This window comes from Mustela putorius, unplaced genomic scaffold (genome assembly GCF_011764305.1).
Source record: "Mustela putorius furo isolate JIRA1106 unplaced genomic scaffold, ASM1176430v1.1 tig00003976_pilon_pilon_pilon, whole genome shotgun sequence".
Classification (NCBI taxonomy): Eukaryota; Metazoa; Chordata; class Mammalia; order Carnivora; family Mustelidae; genus Mustela; species Mustela putorius.
The window spans coordinates 3692703-3716908 of record NW_025422118.1 but is presented as its reverse complement, the minus strand read 5'-3'; the positions used below and the strand labels follow the sequence as shown (position 1 = coordinate 3716908).

General features: G+C 36.2%; 1 protein-coding gene across 4 annotated transcripts in view; it reads left to right on the top strand.

Moving 5' to 3' along the window:
- Positions 1–24206, top strand: part of ADAM2 (ADAM metallopeptidase domain 2) — a 155508-nt gene that overhangs the window by 5958 nt on the left and 125344 nt on the right. For all 4 annotated transcript variants that reach the window (XR_001180466.2, XR_001180465.2, XM_013059256.2 and 1 more), the window contains exon 4: positions 11182–11260. Coding sequence is in view for 2 of the 4 variants with exons in the window: in XM_013059256.2 (XP_012914710.1) it covers positions 11182–11260 (79 nt within the window). In the remaining 2 variants the exon portion in view is untranslated. The remainder of the gene's footprint in view (positions 1–11181; positions 11261–24206) is intronic.

Sequence of the window (24206 nt, the reverse complement as noted above, 5' to 3'; positions counted from 1 at the left end):
AAGAAAATTACTTAACACATCATATCAGAATGTATTTAGGACTTAGAATATAAGTGTAATTAGCCAAACTCAATCCCATGCCAGCTGATGAATTAGGAAAAATAAGCACATCATACTAAGGAATAAATAAAATTCAGAATTGTAATGGTACTTCTTAAATGGTAAAAATAGGAATTTCAGAACTCTAATTTGTTTTTAAAACTGTGAAATTGTTTTTCTTTTTTCTCCAAATTTTTATTTAAAATCCGGTTAGTTAATATATAATGTAATATTAGTTTCAGGAGTAGAATTTAGTGATTCAACACTTAACATATAACAACTAGTGGTTATCACACGTGCCCTCCTTAATCCCTATCACCTATTTTGCACATCCCTCACTCACCTCTGGTAACCATCAGTTTGTTTTCTATAGATAAATCTCTCTCTCTCTCTCTTTTAAGATTTTCTTTATTTATTTGACAGAGATGACAAGTAGGCAGAGAGGCAGGCAGAGAGGAGGAAGCAGACCTCCTGCTGAGCAGAGAGCAGATGCGGGGCTTGATCAGGGGCTTGATCCCAAGACCCTGGGATCATGACCTGAGCCAAAGGCAGAGGCTTTAACCCACTGAGCCACCCAGGTGCCCCTCTATAGCTAAGTCTCTTTTATGGGTTTGCCTTTCTCTCTTTTTTCCCCCTATGTTAATCTGTTTGTTTCTTGAATTCCACATATGAGGGAAATCATATGGTATTTATTTGTCTTTCTCTGACTGACTGATCTTGCTAGCTCCATACACGTCATTGCAAATGGCAAGATTTCATTCTTTTCTATGGATGAGTGATATTCCATTATATAGGTATACAACCTCTTCTTTATCCATTTATCAATTGATGGCACATTTGGGTTGTTTCTGTAATTTAGCTACAGTAGGCAATGCTACTACAAATACTGGGGTGCATGTATCCCTTTGAATTTTTTGTATTCTTTGGGTAAATAGCTAGTAGTGTTATTGCTGGATTGTAGGGTAGTTCTATTTTTACCTTTTTGAGGAACCTCCATACTGCTTTCCAGAGCAGCTGCATCAATTTGCATTCCCATCAACACTGTGACAGGGTTCCCTTTTCTCTGCATTATTGCCAACGTCTTTGTTTCCTGTGTTGTTATTTTAGCCATTCTGACAGGTGTGAGGTAATATCTCATTGAAGTTTTGATTTGTATTTCCCCGATGATGAGTTATGTTGATCATTTCATGTGTCTGCTATTTCATGTGTCTGTCAGCCATCTGTGTCATCATTAGTTGTATATTCTATATTTTTTCCTAATATTAAAAAAGTTGGCTTCTGAATAGCAGTATATTTCTTAAGCTCTGTCTTTTTTTATATTAGGAAAAAAGAGTATAGAATATACAATACAGCTGATGATGATATAATGGATGAATTGAGTATTACATACCCTACAATTAATGCTTTCTTCATGCATACAAGCAAAATACACTTAAGGAAAAACCATCACAAAGTTTTTTAAGAGTAACCATATTCTCAATGACTAGCATGATAAAATTAGAACATAATTACAAATGTTTAATCAAAGAGGAACCAGCTTTTTGGAAATTAAGTAAGAGTTACCTAGTAAGTCTTGGCTTAAAAATTTTCAAAATATTGTTGCAAAAAGTCAAAAAAGTAGTCACAAATAGAACTCAGCTTTTTAGATCTGACCAAAACTATACAAAGTAAAACATAAAAACTTTTCCTTTTTTTTTTTTCATTTTAATGCAACAGATGAGAATATAGTGAGTAAGACTGTGGTGAAGAGGAGACAGAATAATGTGTGTCCAGGGAATCCCTGCTGGTGGAGTCACAAAGCCTTCAGTGACCACTGTCCCAGGGACTCAGGGTGTCTTGCCATGTAGTTGGCTTCAGGCTTAGTCAACAGTTTATATACAAACAGTGATGTCACTTGCACTCTCAACAGCCTATGAAGCTTTGGCTGTGTGTAGAGCTAGCAGCAATCTGTGCCTTGTCACAGAAACTCCACAGTCCCCTACAGCCTTCAAACACACAAAATTAGAACACCAGTTTTATCACATTGCTCAAAGGTGTTCCTGCCAAACTCAGGAATGGTTCTAGATTAAAATATTGAAGGTAATACTACAGGCAAGCCTCATCTTATTGTTCACATACTATATGTTTTACATATTAAGGGTTTTTGTGGCAACCCTATGTCAAGCAGTGGCTTCATTCCATTTAGTGAATCCATTTAGCTGGCTCCAATGTTTATATAATTCATCACCTAAGAATTTCAGCAGTGATGGGGCTATTTGTAATCCATTCCACATCTGCATGAGATGTAGTTTAGGGTTTTCATTTTTGCATGTGATGCTCCTTTTGCCATTGTCAGGATTGGGTAGCTTCATTTCCTCCATTGTCTATAGACAGCAGGTATTGATTTTTTTCTCCTTCTGTTTAAAAATTGTGAGGATATTTCTAGCTTTATGCCCTTTACTGGAAAGTCCACAGTGTGTTCTCATGCTAGAGACCAGAGGCCATTTAACCCTCCATCCATAAGGCCACAGTTCTGGTCCAGATTCTGTCCTTGTTTGCAATGTCACCTGCTCACTCTTTCAGCTGCAGCACTAGTCTTTACTTTTATTTCTTTGATCATTCTGTTTAATAATTTTTAAAAAGATTTTATTTATTTATTTGACAGACAGAGATCACAAGTAGGCAGAGAGGCAGATGGTGGGGGAGGGGGAGCAGGCTCCCTGCTGAGCAGAGAGCCCAATGCTGGGCTCAATCCCAGAACCCTGGGATCATGACCTGAGCTGAAAGCAGAGGCTTTAACCCACTGAGCCACCCAGGTGCCCCATTTGATCATTCTGTTTAAAGCAAGAATCAGTACTCCTTTGGCACAGGGCAAACATTTTAGAATGGGCTCCATATGGTCTCTCTTGCAACCACTCAGTTCTGCTATTGTGAAAGCTGTCATAGGGAATATGCAGATAGACGGATATAGCTATATTCTAATATCACTTTATATAAAAAAAAAGTGGTGGGTTGGGTTTGGCCTATAGGCCATACTTTGTCAACATATTTTATTTTCTAAAATTTAGTACCATATTTAAAAATGGTTAATGGTTAATTGGTCATTTCTGAATGATGAGAGTGGAGATGGAAATAGGGGATTGGATCTTCTCTCTTTCAGAAAAATCACTACCAATTACCTTTATTTAATTGTTGTTTTAATATTCCTTATTGTACAATATGTTAAGTACAAGTTAAAATATCTGAAATATGTTTATGCAGTTAAATGAATAACTACGAAATAAACATTCCTGTACCCCCTGACATTGACTGCCCTCAAAAAGGTATCATTTTCCATCCCTATTTGTAACTACCTTCTTGATCATTGTGTTAACCATTTCCTTGATTTTATTTAATTATCCTAATTAACATATTTCTATTTGTTTGCTTTGAATTCTAAATGAATCATAGCTTATTCTCCTACAACTTGTTACAGTCACTCAAAATAATGTCTGTGAGATTTATCAATGTTGTTAAAAGTAATTTTGACATGTTCCCTTCGCCAAATTAGGGAAATTCTCTGTTATAATTTGCTCCAAAATACCTTCTGCCCCTCTCTCTTTTTCCTCTTCTTCTGGGATCCCAATTATTCTAATATTGTTTCATCTTATGGTATCACTATCTCTTGAATTCTCCCTTTGTGGTCCAGTAGTTGTTTATCTCTCTCTTTCTCAGCTTCTTTATTCTCTATCATTTGGCCTCCTATATCACTAATTCTCTCTTCTGCCTCATTTATCCTAGCAGTTAGAACATCCTTTTTTTTTTTTTTTTAATTGCATTTCACTGATTACAACTTGGTTAGATTTTAGTTTTTTTATTTCTCCATAAAGGGATTCTCTAGTATGTTCCATGTTCTTTTCAAGCTCAGCTAGCACCTTGATAATCGTCATTCTGAACTCTACTTCTAACATCTTACTAATGTTTGCATTGATTGGGTCCCCAGCTGTCGGTACTGCCCCTTGTTCTTTGTTTTTTTGAGGTGAGTTTTTCCACCTTGTCATTTTATCCAGATAAGAATAGATGAATGAGAAAACAAAATATTAAGAGTATCAATGCCCCCAGAAAAATATACACTAACCAAATCAGAAGAGACCTGAAACCAGCAGAGAAAAAAGGAGAAAGAAAAAGAAAAAAATAAAATTTTATATATATATATATATATATGATTAAACTGAATAGAACAGAGCCACATACTTGATTTGGGTGTATTTTGGTCTGTTAGAAGAAACTATCCAAAAAATTTAAAGAAAGAAAAACTTATATATATACAAAAATAAGGGTAAACATGATGAAGGGATGGAATGTGGCTGTAAAGATGGAAATTAAAGAAGATTCTAAAAAAGGAATTGATAAGAAGTTGGTTGAAAAAAGAAAAGAAACAAGAAGAATGTGATGAGGCTGGAGACTAGAAGAAAGCTATGTGCTGATTTAGAGTATATTTTGATCTGTTAGAAGAAACTGTATTCCAGAATTTCAAAGAAAGTAAAACCTATATGTATACAAAAAATAAGGTTAAATACAATGAAGGAATAGAATATAACAATGAAAAAGTAAAAAAGGAATTTAGAAAGGTATTGATAAGATAAAATAGTTAAAATATTTAAAATGGGAAAGAGAAAAAATTAAAAGAATAAGAAAACAATAAAATTTAAAAAGTTAACTTTGAAAGACTAAAGAATCATGGGGGAAAAAAGACATGAATTCCATGTTCTGTGTTCCCCTAACTCTGGAATTCCAAAGTTCTCATTGACTAGTGAACTTGATCTTGACTGGATGTTCTTGCTGATCTTGGGGAGGGGCCTGTTGCAGTGATTCTCAAATGTCTTTGCCTGAGGCAGAATTGTACTACCCTTGCCAGGGACCAGGCTAAGTAATCTGCTTGGTTTTGCTTTTGGGAGCTTTTGTTCCCTGAGTGCTTTCTGTACAGCTTTGGAGGATGAGAATGAAAATGGCAGCCTTCCAATCTCTGGCCCTGTAGTTGCTGAGAGCTCGGGGCCCCACTCCTCAGTGTGCCTTCAGAGAAAAGAAGTCAACCCTTCCCGTCTCCCTGGTCTCTGGTCATACTCCATGCTTGCCCAGCCTGTGACTGAGCATTTCTATCTCTGGCAATGGCTCAGTTTGGAGTCTCCAAACCCAGCAGATTCCTACAATGTGTTCCTATGCAACTCCTCCCGTGAAGGAAGGAGGTGGGTCTTCCCAGACCTGCCACTTGAGGGGTCCCTGCTTGAAGAGTGGCGGCCTGACTGTGCTTCAGATCATGGTTTAAGGTAATTCCAAGTTGGGAGTCCACTGCTTGGCTCCATTTTTGCATCTGGCTTGCCTCCTCTGACACCTAGGAGCTCTGCCACACTCATGTACCCCCAGTCTTCCTGTGACCCTGTGGGTCCTGAGACCACACTGTTCCCATGAGGGCTTCACCCCCTGCCTAGCCTCTGGAGAGACATCTCACAATGGAGCAGACTTCTTAAAGTTCTGATTTTATGCTCCACTGCTCTACGGCTTGCCAGGAACTGGCCCCTCCCCCCGCCCAGGTCTATCTTCTTGTATTTCACCTCAAATTCACCTTGTCATTTTATCCAGATAAGAATAGATGAGTGAGAAAACAAAATATTAAGAGTATCAATGCCCCCAGAAAAATATACACTAACCAAATCGGAAGAGACCTGAAACCAGCAGAGAAAAAAGGAGAAAGAAAAAGAAAAAAATAAAATTATATATATATATATATAATTTGCACATCCTACCTTCCAGAAAGTGGTTGCTTTCCTGTTCCTAGAATTGTTTCTCCTCTTCTCTTTGATCTCCTGTTGAGTGTGTTGGTGTTCTGCATGGTTTGATAGCTATCTAGCTGAACTCCCAGGACCTGAGAATATTTAAATATTTAAAATAAATATATAAATAATATATATATAATTTATATATAATGAATAAATAAATATTTAAATATTTAAATCTCCTCCACCATTGTATTCCTAAGACATTTATACTTCCTAAAAAAGACATGTCTAATTTGACCTTTTCTTTCCTATTTTAAGGATTTCTTTTAACGTTTTGCCTTAAAAGCCTAATTCATGATGTGTTTTTCAAATAACTTCTGTTTTATGCCTTCTGTTTTCATACTTATGGTATTTTAGTAAAGAGAATTTTTCTTTTGTGAAAAATTTTTGTTTTATCTAGTATAAAAAATGCCTCCTTACTCCAGGTGTCCTCTACATTATATGAATTTTGTATTATTGTTTTGCTTTTAATATCTTTGTGTTTATTTTGAACTTTGTTTATAACTTCCTTAAAATAATTCTAAGTTGATTACTCATCACCATTTTTATTTTCCAGTTTAAAGATTTAAGGCTAACTTTTTTCTCCAAATACTGCTTAGTTGTCCCTTACATCTTTGGTGTATAGAATTTTCTCTAGTTTGCCATTAACAAACATTTTAAACTTTATATTATATTTCCTCTTTGGCCCATGAATTATTTCACTGTATCTCTAAACATCAATACATGTGGCACTTTTCTAAGAATTATTTCTAGTAATTTTTAACCACAGAATATGCTCTGATTTCAATCCTTTAAAAGTTGAGGCTAACTTTGTGATGTGATATATATTCAGTTTTTGTAAATATTCTATATGTACTAGAAAATAGCAAGTATCCTATAATTACTTACTATAATGTTCTTTTAAAATCATATCATAGAATTCTTCCATATTCAAAAATGAGTTTTCTATTTAATAATATATGTATTAAAATCTTCCACAGTGATTTTCAAATTGATTAATTTTTGAATTCCCTATTTTGAGATTGTAAATAATTAAGTAAAAATTTTAAATATTTCCCTTTTAGATGAATAAAATGTTAACATTATGAAGTGGTTAGTAATTATTTTACATTTTATTTGATGTTTGTATAGTTACACAAACTTTCTTTTGTTTAGTATTTGTAAACTACATTTTTCCTACCATTGTCTTTCAATTTTTATCCAGTCTGGATTTTTCTTTTATTGAGTGTGATATTCTTACTTTAAATGCAGTACAAATGATCATTTTTTACTTTGTAGTTATTATTCTTTTTATAATTTTTAAAGAAGTGATGGTCTACATACAGATACCCATCAAAGCTACTACTTTCTTTTAATATTCTTATTGTTTTCACTTTCACAGTTAGCTCTAAAATTTATCCAGAATTGATATTTATGTGTTTTGTGAGCATAAGAGTGAAGATTTAATTATTTTTTCATATTAGCATTGTATGGATTTAGCAAAGGCCATTTGGAAGAAAACACAACCTTCCTTCACTGCATTGTAATGTAATTGATGTCATAAATTGAATGACTCTGGATCCTTTTTTCTCTTCTGCTAGTTTATATATTTATTCTTGCATCCTATTGATCTATAAAATACCATACTAAACTAATTACAGTGAATTTATTACAGTTCTTGATGCCCAGCCTTGTTCAAGAGTTTTAAGATGTCCTTGCTTTTCTTGACCCTCTGATTTTCCATATAATTTTTGAAGTCATTTTATTATTTTTCTTTTGTGCCTTTTATTTTATATTCTTTTTTATTATCTTCATTTTAATGAATCTGTCATTTTATATTGTATCATTTCCAATCAAATTCTTTATTATATGTTCTTTTACTATTCTTTTAATAGTTTATTTCGATTAACATGTTAATCTCTGAGTTATTGACACTAATATGCATTATTACTTTTATCAGTTATCCTGTATTGTCAAATTATTAAATCTTTTAATTCCATTTGCCTTCTTTTATGTGTTTTTATTTTTTCACCCATTATAATCCTGATACTTTTAAACCCCAATTAGATTATTTTTGTACAGCCAACATTCTTTAAATTTAACCATAAATTTACTTATTCTGGTGCTTTACATCTCCTTCCCCATGTCTGTTTCTATATGCAGTTAATTTATATATCTCTCTGGAATTATCTATATTTCTGTTGTGAGTCTGCTTTTTAAAAATTATATTGGTTTGTATTCATTGTTAAATTTTTACCTAACCTTCCTCTGAAACATTTTTTTGCTGAAGTAAATTCTAGGATGACATTTTAAAAAATGATTTTAACCTTTTAAACTTGTCATTCTATTGTCTTCTGACTTTCTTCATTTTTACGGACAAAGTAGTTGTCAGTCTTATTGCTGATTCTTTGAAGGTAACATCTTTGTTTTTCCTCTTAATAATTTGAAGATTTTATTTTGGTTTTCATTAGTCTTCTAAACAAAACACATGTAATTTTTCTTTGCTTTTATCATGGTTGAATCACATAGAGCTTCTTAATTCTGTATTATCATTTTTTTAAAGATTTTATTTATTTATTTGACAGACAGAGATTACAAGTAGTCAGGCAGGCAGAGAGAGAGGAAGGGAAGTAGGCTCCCTGCTGAGCAGAAAGCCTGATATGGGGCTTGATCCCAGGATCCTGGGATCATGACCTGAGCTGAAGGCAGAGGCTTTAACCCACTGAGCCACCCAGGCACCCCTCAGTTTTTTTTTAAATAAAAATTTTGCTCTTGTTTTCAGAGAATTTAAATTTAGCTCTTTGGCCACTCTGCACATTTTCCAACACAGGCAAAAGATTTTACAGGGAGAGAAGTTATGTATTTGATATACCTCAAACATTTATTACTTTCTCTCTAGGGGTACAGGACACCAGTGATTCAGCCTGTTTCTAGACATCCCAGCAGTTTTCTTGCCCAAACACAGACATTTGGCTTTTTCTTTCTTTTCCAAAAAACCGGTGCCTGCATATGACCAGCTAAACCTCTTTATAGGACCTTCTACTGAGAATCTGTTTCCTGGAGCCCCTCCCCCACTGTGGGTCATATTATTTTTTTTGGTATGACAAAAATGCAAAAAAAATCTTGCTCTGTTTATCAATGTTTGGCTCTTTGACCTTTTGCTTCCAACAAATCCAGACTGCCATGGTAGTCACAAATTTTATGTTACACTTACTAGAGAAATGAAATGGGATATCTACATTTACCCTTTCTTTTTATAAAGCCATTTCAGCATATCCATCCCATATTTACAAATAATATACTATCATGTGAATTCTCCATCTAATCTGTTGAATTCTTGTCACATTAGTTCAATATTTACTGACCATTTGCTATTTTACCAGTATTCTTTTAAGTACTTGAGATGCACTAGTAAACAAAATGGACAAGAATCTCTGTTTATATTATCAAATGAAACTAATAATGATATTAATGACAAAGGAAAAATTAAATTTCCTTACCTGCCTATAGCCTAATAACAAGTCCTTGAAATAGGCAGAGTGACATTTCTCTAGAAACTCTGCTGCCTTGATATTAAGACTTTGTTAGGGTTGAAAGGCAATCTTAGTCCAACCCCCAGGATTGTGTAAGTCTATTTTAACATATAAAAATTCCTTCGGAAACTTCCTTTATCTCTATCCCCAAAGATGTATATTGGTAGTCCTCCCACAAGCATATGACCCACTGATATACATCTGAGGGGATCACATGACTAAGGTTTTATTAGACAGTCATAAGTGAACTTTTCCTAACAACAGTTAGCCCCTCAAGGTCCTAGAAACCTTGCTTCTAAAATTTCTTAGGGATTTACACTATTCCTAATCCCCTCCAAACTTGAAAGTATATGATTGGTGACTCCTCATGATCCCAGTTCAGCTCTCTGTCCACAGGTCCTCTCCTTGTGCTTTAATAAAACCACTTTTTTGCACCAAAATGTCTCAAGAATTCTCTCTTCTCTGGCTGTCAGCTTTGAACCCTAATCTCTTTCCTACACAAATACTGTAAATGAGTGGATTAGGAAGAATTTTAGAAGGTGATAAATGCTTAAGCAAAAATAGAGAGCAAAGTTAGAAGTATTGTTTGAAAATCCTATGTTTTGATAATTAGGAAAGTTGCATTTAAAAAATAAACTTACCCAGATCAGTCTCACTGAGAAGGTGATATATAGACTTGAAGTAAATGAGACAATGAACTATGCTGAAGAACATTCCAGGAAGGGGCAGCAACTGGTACAAATACTCTGAGACAAACTTGTCTATTTTTTTTTTTTAAGATTTTATTTATTTGAGGGAGAGAGTGTGGAAAATCACAAGCACAGGGAGAGACAGAGGGAGAAGCAGACTGCTTGCTGAGCAGGGAGCCCAATTCAGGTTCCATCCCAGTGACGAAGTTCTAGAACGTAGGTGAGGTTTGGTGGGCTGAGGTCCGGAGCCGATGACCAAGAAAGAATTCTTGAGACATCTTTGGTGCAAAATGGTGGTTTATTAAAGCAAGGGGACAGGACCCGTGGGCAGGAAGAGCTGGCCCCCCCCCCCCTCGGTTGTGAGAGATGGCAGGTTTTATGTAGGGGAAGGTGAGGGGAAGGGAGTTCAACGGAACTTTCATATGCTAAAGAGGGCCTAGAAGGTGCTGGGATACCAGAGGCCTTGCAACTTGATCAATGTTGTCTTTTGGCAAGCCATTCACATTTCTGCTATCAAGCATCTTTGTTAGTGAGATTTGGGTTTAGAAGAAATTTAACTTTATTTAGGGCTTGAGGAACTGAGTTATTTGCCTCTGGAAATTGTATTATTGATAAGGTAACTTCTTTGTTTGTAGATCTCTAGGACATTTGTAAACCAAGGGTGACGCTGTCTTGCAGGATTGTGATCTCTGCAAGTTAACTATTTGTTTCTCATTTATGGCAGTCAGGGGTGCCTGAGGAATGTCACACACATTACTGAGGGAAGCAAGTGGAGAGGGGGTGCAAGGTGCCAGCTTTTGCTTTGTCTTCAGCCAGCCTCCTGCTCCCTCATCACCAGGACCTTGGGATCATGACCTGAGCCAAAGGCAGATGCTTGACCAACTGAGCCACCCAGGCACCCCTTGGTGATTATATTTTAAAAAACAGCCTAGAGGACAGTGTGATGGTAAAGTGAACGAGGAGAGGTCTAGACACCAGGATTTTTGAGTAAAATTAGAATGAAATCCATATTTTCAGGACTTTCTATTTCTCCCTAACCCTGTCTTTCTACCTATCTATAATAAGTAGGATAAAATAAACACATTTTCAAGATAGGAGCTTAGAAAACAAATTCCCCATTAAATACATTTTATCTTTATTTTACAGAGCTTTTTTACCTAATAATTTTAGAGTTTATGGTTATAATGGCACAGGAAGTATGAAGCCTCTTGAACAACTGCTTCAGGTATGACTTTTACTGTCTATTTTATCTTTACTATGTGTTTCTTTGTTCGCCTTAATTAGGGTTGGCCTGTTAGAACACAAAGGGTTGGAGTTATGTTTTATTTTAAAAGGAGGTTAACCATTTACTTTTGATGATGATGTAACTGAACTAGCATGAGTTAGCTCCTTGGCGAATTACAGATAGAGACTACACCAGGTGGTTGTCATATAAAGGAAAATTTTTACAACAAATAAGATCATAGGGCATAGCTCCAAAGCCTAAGCAAGAAGGGGCAGGTTCTTTTTATTTAGTGCTTAGGATGAAGATTCAGAAAGGAGAGCTTTGTCATCGCATATAAAGGTAGGCATAAAGTTGTGCATGTGTCCTTAGAAAACACACCTATACACACATTTTATGCTTGTTAATGAAGCTTGTACTCCTCATAGGGTGGAGATTATAATGAAAACATTATAAAAAAATTATAAAGCATTATAATGAAACAGAGGTAAGTGTCGGAGGGTTATGGGGATACTCAGAGAGTGTAAACTAGAGAGGATCTTGGGCTCTTATCTTGAGTAAAGAATGCAGAGTCTTGCTTATTTTACTACAGATTTATTGTTTCTGATATGGTTAGGCTGGTTCCTGGCCTGATTGAGACTTAGTTTTCCTATTCCCTTTGTTCCATTAAAATCCTTAACTACTGAGGTTTTTGCATTTCTTTGTAATTCTTTTTTTTTTTTTAATTTCTTTTCAACATAATAGAATTCATTGTTTTTGCACCACACCCAGTGCTCCATGCAATACTGTGCCCTCCTTAATAGCATTTCTTTGTAATTCTGATACCTCCTTGGAAGATCTGCAAAAACTGTTCTTGGGCAAATAGTGCTGGTAGGGCACAGATCACAGAAAAGAGCTGGGGACCTAAAATGCCTTCTCTTGTATCACAAAAGCTATATCTCATCTTTCTTTTTCTGGGGACCCTGCACTTTCTGCTTAAAATGTGTCTCAAGTTAGCCTTATCAAACAGATGGTTAACCAAACCAAAAACAATTGTGCTATTATTTCACAGTGATGTACATATATGTGCTTAAGTACATGTAGCAATAGGATTGAAAATACCATGAAATACTTAGAGCGAAAAAATTATGATTTAAATCAGGAAAGGTAAATCTGGGAAGAAGAGGAAAATCCAAAGGCTTGTCTAACATACGTTCAAGGATCAAATAAATACAAACAGAATTTCATGTGCATGTAAGAATATATTAAACTTTCATGTATTTGGAACGCTTGGAGCTTCATTTAATAATGTCTATAACTGGGTTTCCGGATGGCTTAGTTGGCTAAGCGACTGCCTTTGGCTCAGGTCATGATCCTAGGGTCCTGGGATCGAGTCCCGTGGTGGGTCCCTGCTCAGCCAGGAGCCTGCTTCTTCCTCTTCCTCTGCCCCTACCCTGGCTTGTACTCTCCCTCTCTCTCAAATAAATTAAAAAAAAAAACAAACTTTAAAAAATAGTATCTATAATTTGTTGTAAAAATAATTGAGAAGTATGCATAGAATTGCAGGAATTACTCTTGTCTGAAATGCTGTTCTTCTTTTGTGTGTGAGAGAGAGACAGAGTTAGCACCAGTGAGACAAAGAGCTATACAGGGCTATAGTATCCCATACCTGAATTTTATGTAATTCTGCCATAGTTAACAGCTAACTCTGCTTCCTACTTCCCAGGAGGTATCCATGAGAGAGAAATGTATAATTTAAGAAACAAAGCAATGAATGTTTTATTGATAACCTGAATGAAGTGGGTCGTTAGTGTCAGCTTCGAATGCAATCAATATTGGTGCTGTATAGATAGCTTACATTTACTAAAGCTGCAAGCCTATTTCCAGTGCAGGAAAAATCAGGAAATTTTATTAAATTAGATTAAAGTAGGTAAATTTATTTTTAATGAAGTCTACAAATGATTTTTATCCTTCAACCTCATATTATCTTGGTAAATACAGACTTATTTTAGAACAAATCAGTCCGTTATACATAGAAGGAATTTGTTACCAGCGCCTAGAGCTTAGAAGTATAAGCCATTCATCATTGTCATGGACTTTACAATCTCTATAGAACAAATAAATATTCATCATGATTAAAAGGTAAAATCACCAGAACAGCATGACAATTCAAAATGTGTTTGCATATAAAAACAAACCTCAAGTTGCATCAGGCAGAAATTGACAGAAATGAAAAGAGAAACAGATAAATTATTAATATAACTGGAGATTTAAATATTCTTTTCTCAGTAATTGAAAAGTAAGAAACTCAACAAATCTTTTGGATTTTGAGTGGAACTATCAATCAACTTCATCTAATCAACAATTATAGGAGCGAACACACAGTTCCAACAGTATACATGTTCTTCTCAGGGCAAAGAGAACATTGAGCAAGATATAATAGAGGAAAACAGTGCAAGAAATGACAATGATTAGAACAGGAAAAACCAAAGAAAGAAATAGATTAATAATAATAATAATAAGCTCATTAATAATAATAACGAGCTTTTTGACTCCTCCATGAAAATTTTCTCTTAATGCTTACTTAAAAATAATTTTTTACTTATTGATTTATAACCTTTCTAATTATTTATAATGCTGATATAACTGATTATTCCAAAGAATTAGAAATGTTATCAATCTGAGCAATAGAAACCACATTTAGAAGGAAGTAGACTAACCTGGTGGGAAGGTCCAGGTATTTTATCTTGATCTTAAAAAGTATGATTCATACAACTGAAATGCTGCATGGGTCCACAATAAAAAAAATACAAAGAAATTCATTATGATGGTATGCTAATGAAATTTTAAAAAAAATAAGATACTGTTTTAGTTTATGTTTAATTAATGTAAAGAAATCATATAGTAACTTGAACAGGGAAGGTGTAATATAAAGAGTTATTAACTGTAACAGAGACTAGAATAAAAAGTAAGAAGTAAAGAGAACTCTAAAAAACATAGGAATACCAGATACAAGAAACAGCCAGCAGCCCTAGGACTGTAATGAAGAAGACAATGTTGTTATCCCAGCGTTGAGATCCAAACCTTGTTAGAAGGGACACAGCTGTGGATCTCTGAATAGTAGGAAGTCACAATGGTGCTGTACCAGTAGGTATTGCCATAGAATTTCTCTTTGGAACTTCCCAGAAATCATTTTAGGGTAGTCAGGAAAGCTGTTCACAAAGAAGTATTTCACAAAGTTACTCTGCTGTGAAAGGAGAGAAACTTGAATTATGGGGGGAACCTAGAGGCTGATGGGTGCTAGTGAACATGATACACTGAAGGGTCTGTGTACTGGAGAATCACCGAGCACTGAGGGATCCTGGTGGTTCAATGAGCAGGATACTTACAGGAGATTTCCAAACTGGCACACTGGAACCAGGAGACATGCTCTCCTACACCCTTTACTGGCAAAACTTCAGAGCCACTTGGCAAAGGAGAAAATCATTTAGGGGCCCAGATTCATTTTCACAAAGCAGGTAAAAGATCTGTTAGAAGCTGAGTGCCAAGACATCAGTAATTGATAAAGTCTACAACTTTGACTTCAGCTTTGAAATGAAGTCAGCTTAAATAAAGTTAGCTAAATGAAAATCAGCTTTCATTTGCACACATTTGAGCTCTGGTAAAACAGCATAATTATCCCATATTTCTATTTAACAAGATTCAGCTACCCTTTTTACAAGTGAAGAAATTCCCACCCTTCCCCTCAACTGAGGAGACACACAATCACAAGAACCATCATGTCCATTAATTAATACTATGTTAACTAGAGACTAAATTGTGAAGTTAACTTCCAACAGCTTGTAGGAAGAAGAAAAAAGAAAAAGGTTAGCATGTTAGGTATAATGGTGACAGGAGACATTCCCACTTCAACATTCCCACTTCCTGAACCTATGTATTCTGGCTATCAGGAAACTATCATATACTGATCAGCCATAACCCCAGTCTTTCAGAGTACTGACTGGCATGGTAAATGACTATTTAATAACCTAATATATCTTCCAACTAGGTTAGCTGCTTTCAACTGATTATATGGTAAAGCATATGCTAATTTCAAGCACATAAACCCCTGATGTACTTTATTTTCTGAGAAATAAGTTTCTGTATCAAACACAGACTGTTATATAAAGATTTGTCATTTTTGTTTATCTTTTTAAAGAGTCACATTTTGGTTTTATTGATTTATTTTTTATCCTTATTTTATTTCATTCTAATCTTTTTTCTTTTATTCTGCTTGATATTGATTTACTATATTTTTTTTCCTGTGTCCTAGATGGATGGTTAGATTATTAATTTAAGATTTTCTTACATATAAATTTATCTCTAATTTAGATACCTACCATACTTTTTAGTATGGTGTGTCTTCATTTTAGTTTATTTTAAACTATTTTTTGGTTTCATGGTTATTTCTCCTTTGACCCATATAGGTTATTTAGGATGTGATCTTTATTTTTTTAGTTTTTCCAGATTTTTATGTAAATGATTCTAAGTTCATGTGATTGTAATCAGAAAACATACGTTTATCATTTGTATACTTTTAAATTAATTGAGGCTTCTTTTATGGCCTAGCATATGGTCTGTCCTGGAAAATATTCCATGTGTTCATAAGAAGATATATTCTATTGTTGTTCAGTTGAGTGTTTTATAGATGTCTGTAAGGTTTCATTGGTTTATGGTGTTTTCAAGCTTTATACTTTCTTGTTGATCTTCTGCTTAGTTGTTCTATCCCTTACTGAAAGTAAGGTAAGATAGAAAAAGAAATCTCCAACCATAATTGTTGAATTGTCTATTTCTCCTTATATTTTTATTTTTTGTTTTGTTTTGTGCAATTTGGTGTTCTGTTATTTGGTGCATATATATTTACAAATGTTGTATCTTCCTTGTGGGTTGAAACTTCTATTATTATAAAATGTTGCTCTTTTTTTCTAGTAACAATTTTTTTGTTTTAAAGTCTATTTTGTCTGATACTGGAAATAGTCACTCTGATTTGCTTATGGTTGCTATTTGCATGATACATCTTTTCTCATTCTTTTTATTCCCCACCTATTTGCATCTTTGAATTTAAAGCATGGTACCCATCGATAGACTATAGTTGTGTCTTGTGTTTTACCTCTTCTGACAATCTCTACCTTATACTGATAGACTCTATTTGATATATTGTTAACATACATCTATTTTTTACATCATGGTTTACTTCAGTAATTCTTTGAATATAATTATAATGTCTGCTTGAAGTTTTTTTCTGTTAAATCCAATATCTGGTCACTTTCACAAGCAGTTTCTAATGCTTGCTTTTTTCACACTAATGATATTGGGAAATAAACAAACCAAACAAATGAGAATAAGCAAGGACTACTTACTCAGAGCTTGCCATGGTAAGAGAGTCAGCCACCATCACTTGAATTTTGCAGGCACTTAAAAGCAGGAAAAGAGTGGGAAATGTTGATATTGTAGAAAAAAGGGAAAGCCTCAGGAATGCCCTGATGAGAAATCATTTGCATGAGAAATCTGTAGGTAGGCTAACTAGAAGTGGTGAAGTATTTTATGTTTAGGACTACATATATGATTTTCTCTGCTTGTTTCTAAGTTGGAAGGAGAGACAAAATTTAGGAAAGCTGAAGGGTTTTAATCAAGTCTTGGTTATTTGAGAGTGACTGTTATATAAGTTACTGTTTAGTTTTCTTGATTGTTACTGAAGATAGCGATATGACTTCCTATAGAATCTGACATGTAGTGGGGCTGTCTTTTTAGGTTATTTATGTTCACAAACAGGATTAGTTTCCTGGATAGGTTACTGAAGGTTGTGTGACACACTTCTCTTTTTATATTTGGTCTGGCCTTTGTCCATTTGTATATTCAGTCTTTCAATCTATAATTGTAGTTTTTCACTAAATTTAGGGCAACTTTGGCCATTATCTTTTCAACTATTTTTCTACCCATTTTTTTCTTTCCATTTATCTGAAACTCCAATTAAACCTATATTAGATAATATTGTCTCACTGATTGCTGCAACTACATTTAATTTTTTTTTTATTTGGAAAAGTGGAGGCAAAGTTATTATTATTATTTTTTGCCTTCATTAATTTTTTATTTTTTATAAACATATATTTTTATCCCCAGGGGTACAGGTCTGTGAATCACCAGGTTTACACACTTCACAGCACTCACCAAAGCACATACCCTCCCCAATGTCCATAATCCCACCCCCTTTTCCCAAAGCCCCTCCCCCCAGCAACCCTCAGTTTGTTTTGTGAGATTAAGAGTCACTTATGGTTTGTCTCCCTCCCAAACCCATCTTGTTTCATTGATTCTTCTCCTACCCACTTAAGCCCCCATGTTGCATCACCACTTCCTCATATCAGGGAGATCATATGATAGTTGTCTTTCTCCGCTTGACTTATTTCGCTAAGCATGATACGCTCTAGTTCCATCCATGTTGTCGCAAATGGCAAGATTTAATTTCTTTTGATGGCTGCATAGTATTCCATTGTGTATATATACCACTTCTTCTTGATCCATTCATCTGTTGATGGACATCTAGGTTCTTTCCATAGTTTGGCTATGTGGACATTGCTGCTATAAACATTCGGGTGCACGTGCCCCTTTGGATCACTACGTTTGTATCTTTAGGGTAAATACCCAGTAGTGAAATTGCTGGGTCATAGGGCAGTTCTATTTTCAACATTTTGAGGAACCTCCATGCTATTTTCCAGAGTGGCTGCACCAGCTTGCATTCCCACCAACAGTGTAGGAGGGTTCCCCTTTCTCCGCATCCTCGCCAGCATCTGTCATTTCCTGACTTGTTGATTTTAGCCATTCTGACTGGTGTGAGGTGCTATCTCATTGTGGTTTTGATTTGTATTTCCCTGATGCCGAGTGATATGGAGCACTTTTTCATGTGTCTGTTGGCCATCTGGATGTCTTCTTTGCAGAAATGTCTGTTCATGTCCTCTGCCCATTTCTTGATTGGATTATTGTATTGAGTGTTGGGTGTTGAGTGTATTGGGTGTTGAGTTTGCTAAGTTCTTTATAGATTCTGGACACTAGTCCTTTATCTGATATGTCGTTTGCAAATATCTTCTCCCATTCTGTCAGTTGTATTTTGATTTTGTTAACTGTATCCTTTGCTGTGCAAAAGCTTTTGATCTTGATGAAATCCCAATAGTTCATTTTTTCCCTTGCTTCCCTTGCCTTTTGCGTTGTTCCTAGGAAGATGTTGCTGTGGCAGAGGTCGAAGAGGTTGCTGCCTGTGTTCTCCTCAAGGATTTTGATGGATTCCTTTCTCACATTGAGGTCCTTCATCCATTTTGAGTCTATTTTTGTGTGTGGTGTAAGGAAATGGTCCAATTTCATTTTTCTGCATGTGGCTGTCCAATTTTCCCAGCACCATTTATTGAAGAGGCTGTCTTTTTTCCATTGGACATTCTTTCCTGCTTTGTCGAAGATTAGTTGACCATAGAGTTGAGGGTCTATTTCTGGGCTCTCTATTCTGTTGCATTGATCTATGTGAATGTTTTTGTGCCAGTACCATGCTGTCTTGATGATGACAGCTTTGTAATAGAGCTTGAAGTCCGGAATAGTGATGCCACCAACTTTGGCTTTCTTTTTCTTTTTTTTTTTTTTTTTTTTTTTTTAAAGGCTTCACTGAGGAAACCTACTTTTTTTTTTTTTTTAATTTTATTTATTTATTTGACAGACAGAAATCACAAGTAGACGGAGAGGCAGGCAGAGAGAGAGAGAGGGAAGCAGGCTCCCTGCTGAGCAGAGAGCCCGATGCGGGGCTTGATCCCAGGACCCTGAGATCATGACCTGAGCCAAAGGCAGCGGCTTAATCCACTGAGCCACCCAGGCGCCCCTTGGCTTTCTTTTTCAATATCCCTTTGGGTATTCGAGGTCTTTTCTGGTTCCATATAAATTTTAGCATTATTTGTTCCATTTCTTTGAAAAAGATGGATGGTACTTTGGTAGGAATTGCATTAAATGTGTAGATTGCTTTAGGTAACATAGACATTTTCACAATATTTATTCTTCCAATCCAGGAGCATGGAACATTTTTCCATTTCTTTGTGTCTTCCTCAGTTTCTTTCATGAGTACTTTATAGTTTTCTGAGTATAGATTCTGTGTCTCTTTGGTTAGGTTTATTCCTAGGTATATTATGGTTTTGGATGCAGTTGGAAATGGGATTGACTCCTTAATTTCTCTTTCTTCTGTCTTGTTGTTGGTGTAGAGAAATGAAACTGATTTCTGTGCATTGATTTTATATCCTGACACTTTACTGAATTCCTGTATAAGTTCAAGCAGTTTTGGAGTAGAGTCTTTTCCGTTTTCCACATATAGTATCATATCATCTGCGAAGAGTGATAATTTGACTTCTTCTTTGCCAATTTGGATGCCTTTAATTTCCTTTTGTTGTCTGATTGCTGAGGCTAGGACTTCTAGTACTATGTTGAATAGCAGTGGTGATAATGGCGATCCCTGCCGTGTTCCTGACCTTAGCGGAAAAGCTTTCAGTTTTTCTCCATTGAGAATGATATTTGCGGTGGGTTTTTCATAGATGGCTTTGATGATATTGAGGTATGTGCCCTCTATCCCTACACTTTGAAGAGTTTTGATCAGGAAGGGATGCTGTACTTTGTCAAATGCTTTTTCAGCATCTATTGAGAGTATCATATGGTTCTTGTTCTTTCTTTTATTGATGTGTTGTATCACATTGACTGATTTGCGGATGTTGAACCAACCTTGCAGCCCTGGAATAAATCCCACTTGGTCGTGGTGAATAATCCTTTTAATGTACTGTTGAATCCTATTGGCTAGTATTTTGGTGATAATTTTCGCATCTGTGTTCATCAAGGATATTGGTCTATAGCTCTCTTTTTTGGTGGGATCCTTGTCTGGTTTTGGGATCAAGGTGATGCTGGCCTCATAAAATGAGTTTGGAAGTTTTCCTTCCATTTCTATTTTTTTGAACAGTTTCAGGAGAATAGGAATTAGTTCTTCTTTAAATGTTTGGTAGAATTCCCCCAGGAAGCCGTCTGGCCCTGGGCTTTTGTTTGTTTGGAGATTTTTAATGACTGTTTCAATCTCTTTACTGGTTATGGGTCTGTTCAGGCTTTCTATTTCTTCCTGGTTCAGTTGTGGTAGTTTATATGTTTCTAGGAATGCATCCATTTCTTCCAGATTGTCAAATTTATTGGCGTAGAGTTGCTCATATTATGTTCTTATAATAGTTTGTATTTCTTTGGTGTTAGTTGTGATCTCTCCTATTTCATTCATGATTTTATTTATTTGGGTCCTTTCTCTTTTCTTCTTGATAAGTCTGGCCAGTGGTTCATCAATTTTATTAATTCTTTCAAATAACCAGCTCCTACTTTCGTTGATTTGTTCTATTGTTTTTTTGGTTTCTATTTCATTGATTTCTGCTCTGATCTTTATGATTTCTCTTCTCCTGCTGGGCTTAGGGTTTCTTTCTTGTTCTTTCTCCAGCTCCTTTAGGTGTAGGGTTAGGTTGTGTACCTGAGACCTTTCTTGTTTCTTGAGAAAGGCTTGTACCGCTATATATTTTCCTCTCAGGACTGCCTTTGTTGTGTCCCACAGATTTTGAACCGTTGTATTTTCATTGTCATTTGTTTCCATGATTTTTTTCAATTCTTCTTTAATTTCCCGGTTGACCCATTCATTCTTTAGAAGGATGCTGTTTAGTCTCCATGTATTTGGGTTCTTTCCAAACTTCCTTTTGTGTTTGAGTTCTAGCTTTAGAGCATTGTGGTCTGAAAATATGCAGGGAATGATCCCAATCTTTTGATACTGGTTGAGTCCTGATTTAGGACCGAGGATGTGATCTATTCTGGAGAATGTTCCATGTGCACTAGAGAAGAATGTGTATTCTGTTGCTTTGGGATGAAATGTTCTGAATATATCTGTGATGTCCATCTGGTCCAGTGTGTCGTTTAAGGCCTTTATTTCCTTGTTGATCTTTTGCTTGGATGATCTGTCCATTTCAGTGAGGGGAGTGTTAAAGTCCCCTACTATTATTGTATTATTGTTGATGTGTTTCTTTGATTTTCTTATTAATTGGTTTATATAGTTGGCTGCTCCCACGTTGGGGGCATAGATATTTAAAATTGTTAGATCTTCTTGTTGGACAGACCCTTTGAGTATGATATAGTGTCCTTCCTCATCTCTTATTATAGTCTTTGGCTTAAAATCTAATTGATCTGATATAAGGATTGCCACTCCTGCTTTCTTCTGATGTCCATTAGCATGGTAAATTCTTTTCCACCCCCTCACTTTAAATCTGGAGCTGTCTTCGGGCTTAAAATGAGTTTCTTGGAGGCAACATATAGATGGGTTTTGTTTTTTTTTATCCATTCTGATACCCTGTGTCTTTTGACAGGGGCATTTAGCCCATTCACATTCAGGGTAACTATTGAGAGATATGAATTTAGTGCCATTGTATTGCCTGTAAGGTGACTGTTAATGTATATGGTTTCGGTTCCTTTCTGTTCTACCACTTGTAGGCTCTCTCTTTGCTTAGAGGACCCCTTTCAATATTTCCTGTAGAGCTGGTTTGGTATTTGCAAATTCTTTCCGTTTTTGTTTGTCCTGGAAGCTTTTAATCTCTCCTTCTATTTTCAATGATAGCCTAGCTGGATATAGTATTCTTGGCTGCACGGTTTTCTCGTTTAGTGCTCTGAAAATATCATGCCAGCTCTTTCTGGCCTGCCAGGTCTCTGTGGATAAGTCAGCTGCCAATCTAATATTTTTACCATTGTATGTTACAGACTTCTTTTCCCGGGCTGCTTTCAGGATTTTCTCTTTGTCACCGAGACTTGTAAATTTTACTATTAGGTGACGGTGTGTGGGCCTATTCTTATTGATTTTGAGGGGCGTTCTCTGAACCTCCTGAATTTTGATGCTTGTTCCCTTTGCCATATTGGGGAAATTCTCCCCAGTAATTCTCTCCAGTATACCTTCTGCTCCCCTCTCTCTTTCTTCTTCTTCTGGAATCCCAATTATTCTAATGTTGTTTCGTCTTATGGTGTCACTTATCTCTCAAATTCTCCCCTCGTGGTCCAGTAGCTGTTTGTCCCTCTTTTGCTCAGCTTCTTTATTCTCTGTCATTTGGTCTTCTATATCACTAATTCTTTCTTCTGCCTCATTTAAACTAGCAGTGAGAGCCTCCATTTTTGATTGCACCTCATTAATAGCTTTTTTGATTTCAACTTGGTTAGATTTTATTTCTTTTATTTCTCCAGAAAGGGCTTTTATATCTCCCGAGAGGGTTTCTCTAATATCTTCCATGCCTTTTTCGAGCCCGGCTAGAACCTTGAGAATTGTCATTCTGAATTCTAGATCTGACATATTAGCAATGTCTGTATTGATTAGGTCCCTAGCCTTCGGTACTGCCTCTTGTTCTTTTTTTTGTGTTGAATTTTTCGTCTTGACATTTTGTCCAGATAAGAGTATATGAAGGGGCAAGTAAAATACTAAAAGGGTGGCAACAACCTCAGGAAAATATGCTTTAACCAAATTAGAAGAGATCCCAAATCGTGAGGGGGGAGAAAGGGGATAAAAAGAGGTTCAAAAAGGAAGAAAGAAAAAAAAATAGAAAAAGAAAAGAAAAGAAAAGAATTTAAAAAAAAGAAAACACCTAAGAAAAATGTAAAAAAGAAAAAAAAATATATATTAGATAAACTATTAAAAAATCGTTAAAAAAGAAAAAGGTAACAGTTAAAAAAGAAAATTTTACCCGAAGGCGAGAAAAAAAAAAAACAAAAAATGAAAAAGAAAAAAATTAAATTAACTGCAAGACTAAAAAAAATCACAGGGAAAAAGCCATGAGTTCCGTGCTTTGCTTTCTCCTCCTCTGGAATTCTGCTGCTCTCCTTGGTATTGAAACCGCACTCCTTGGTAGGTGAACTTGGTCTCGGCTGGATTTCTTGTTGATCTTCTGGGGGAGGGGCCTGTTGTAGTGATTCTGAAGTGTCTTTGCCCCAGGTGGAATTACACCGCCCTTACCCGGGGCCGGGGTGAGTAATCCGCTCGGGTTTGCTTTCAGGAGCTTTTGTTCTCTGAGCGCTTTCCGTAGAGTTCCGGAGGACGGGAGTACAAATGGCGGCCTCCTGGTCTCCGGCCCAGAGGAGCCGAGAGCCCAGGGATGCACTCCTCAGTGCGCCCTCAGAGAACAGCGCCCAGCTACTCCCGTCTGCCTGACCTCCGGCCGCGCTCCGAGCTCACCGAGCCTGTGACCGGTTCAAGGTAACACCGAGCTGCGAACTTACTGTCAGCTCTGTCTCTGTAGCCGGCTTTCCCGTTCCAATTCCCGGAAGCTTGCGACACTCAGACACCCCCGATCCTTCTGTGACCCTGCGGGACCTGAGACCACGCTGACCCCGCGTGGGCTTCGCCCCGGTTTAGCCTCTGGAGCGATGTCCCTCAGCGGAACAGACTTTTAAAAGTCCTGATTTTGTGCACCGTTGCTCCGCCGCTTGCCGGGAGCCGGCCCCTCCCCCCCGGGTTCTATCTTCCCGTCGCTTTGGATTCACTTCTCCACCGGTCCTACCTTTCAGAAAGTGGTTGTTTTTCTGTTTCCAGAATTGCTGTTCTTCTTCTCTTCTATCTGCCGATGGATTTTCAGGTGTTTTCAATCTTTAGATAAGCTATCTAGCTGATCTCCGGCTAGCTGAAGTAGTCTCAGCCTGCTACTTCTCTGCCATCTTGACTCCTCCCCCAACTACATTTAATTTTTAAAGCCTCTTTTTTTCCTTAACTTTCTTTCAGACATTATAATATCCATAAGCTCATACTCTAGGTATTTTTTTTAAAACTTTTCTCTTACCTTCTCCACTGTGCAGGTAAGACCTACCCGGTATATTTCATTTTATTTTATCTTAATTTTTTTTAAAACATCTTATTTATTTATGTATGTAA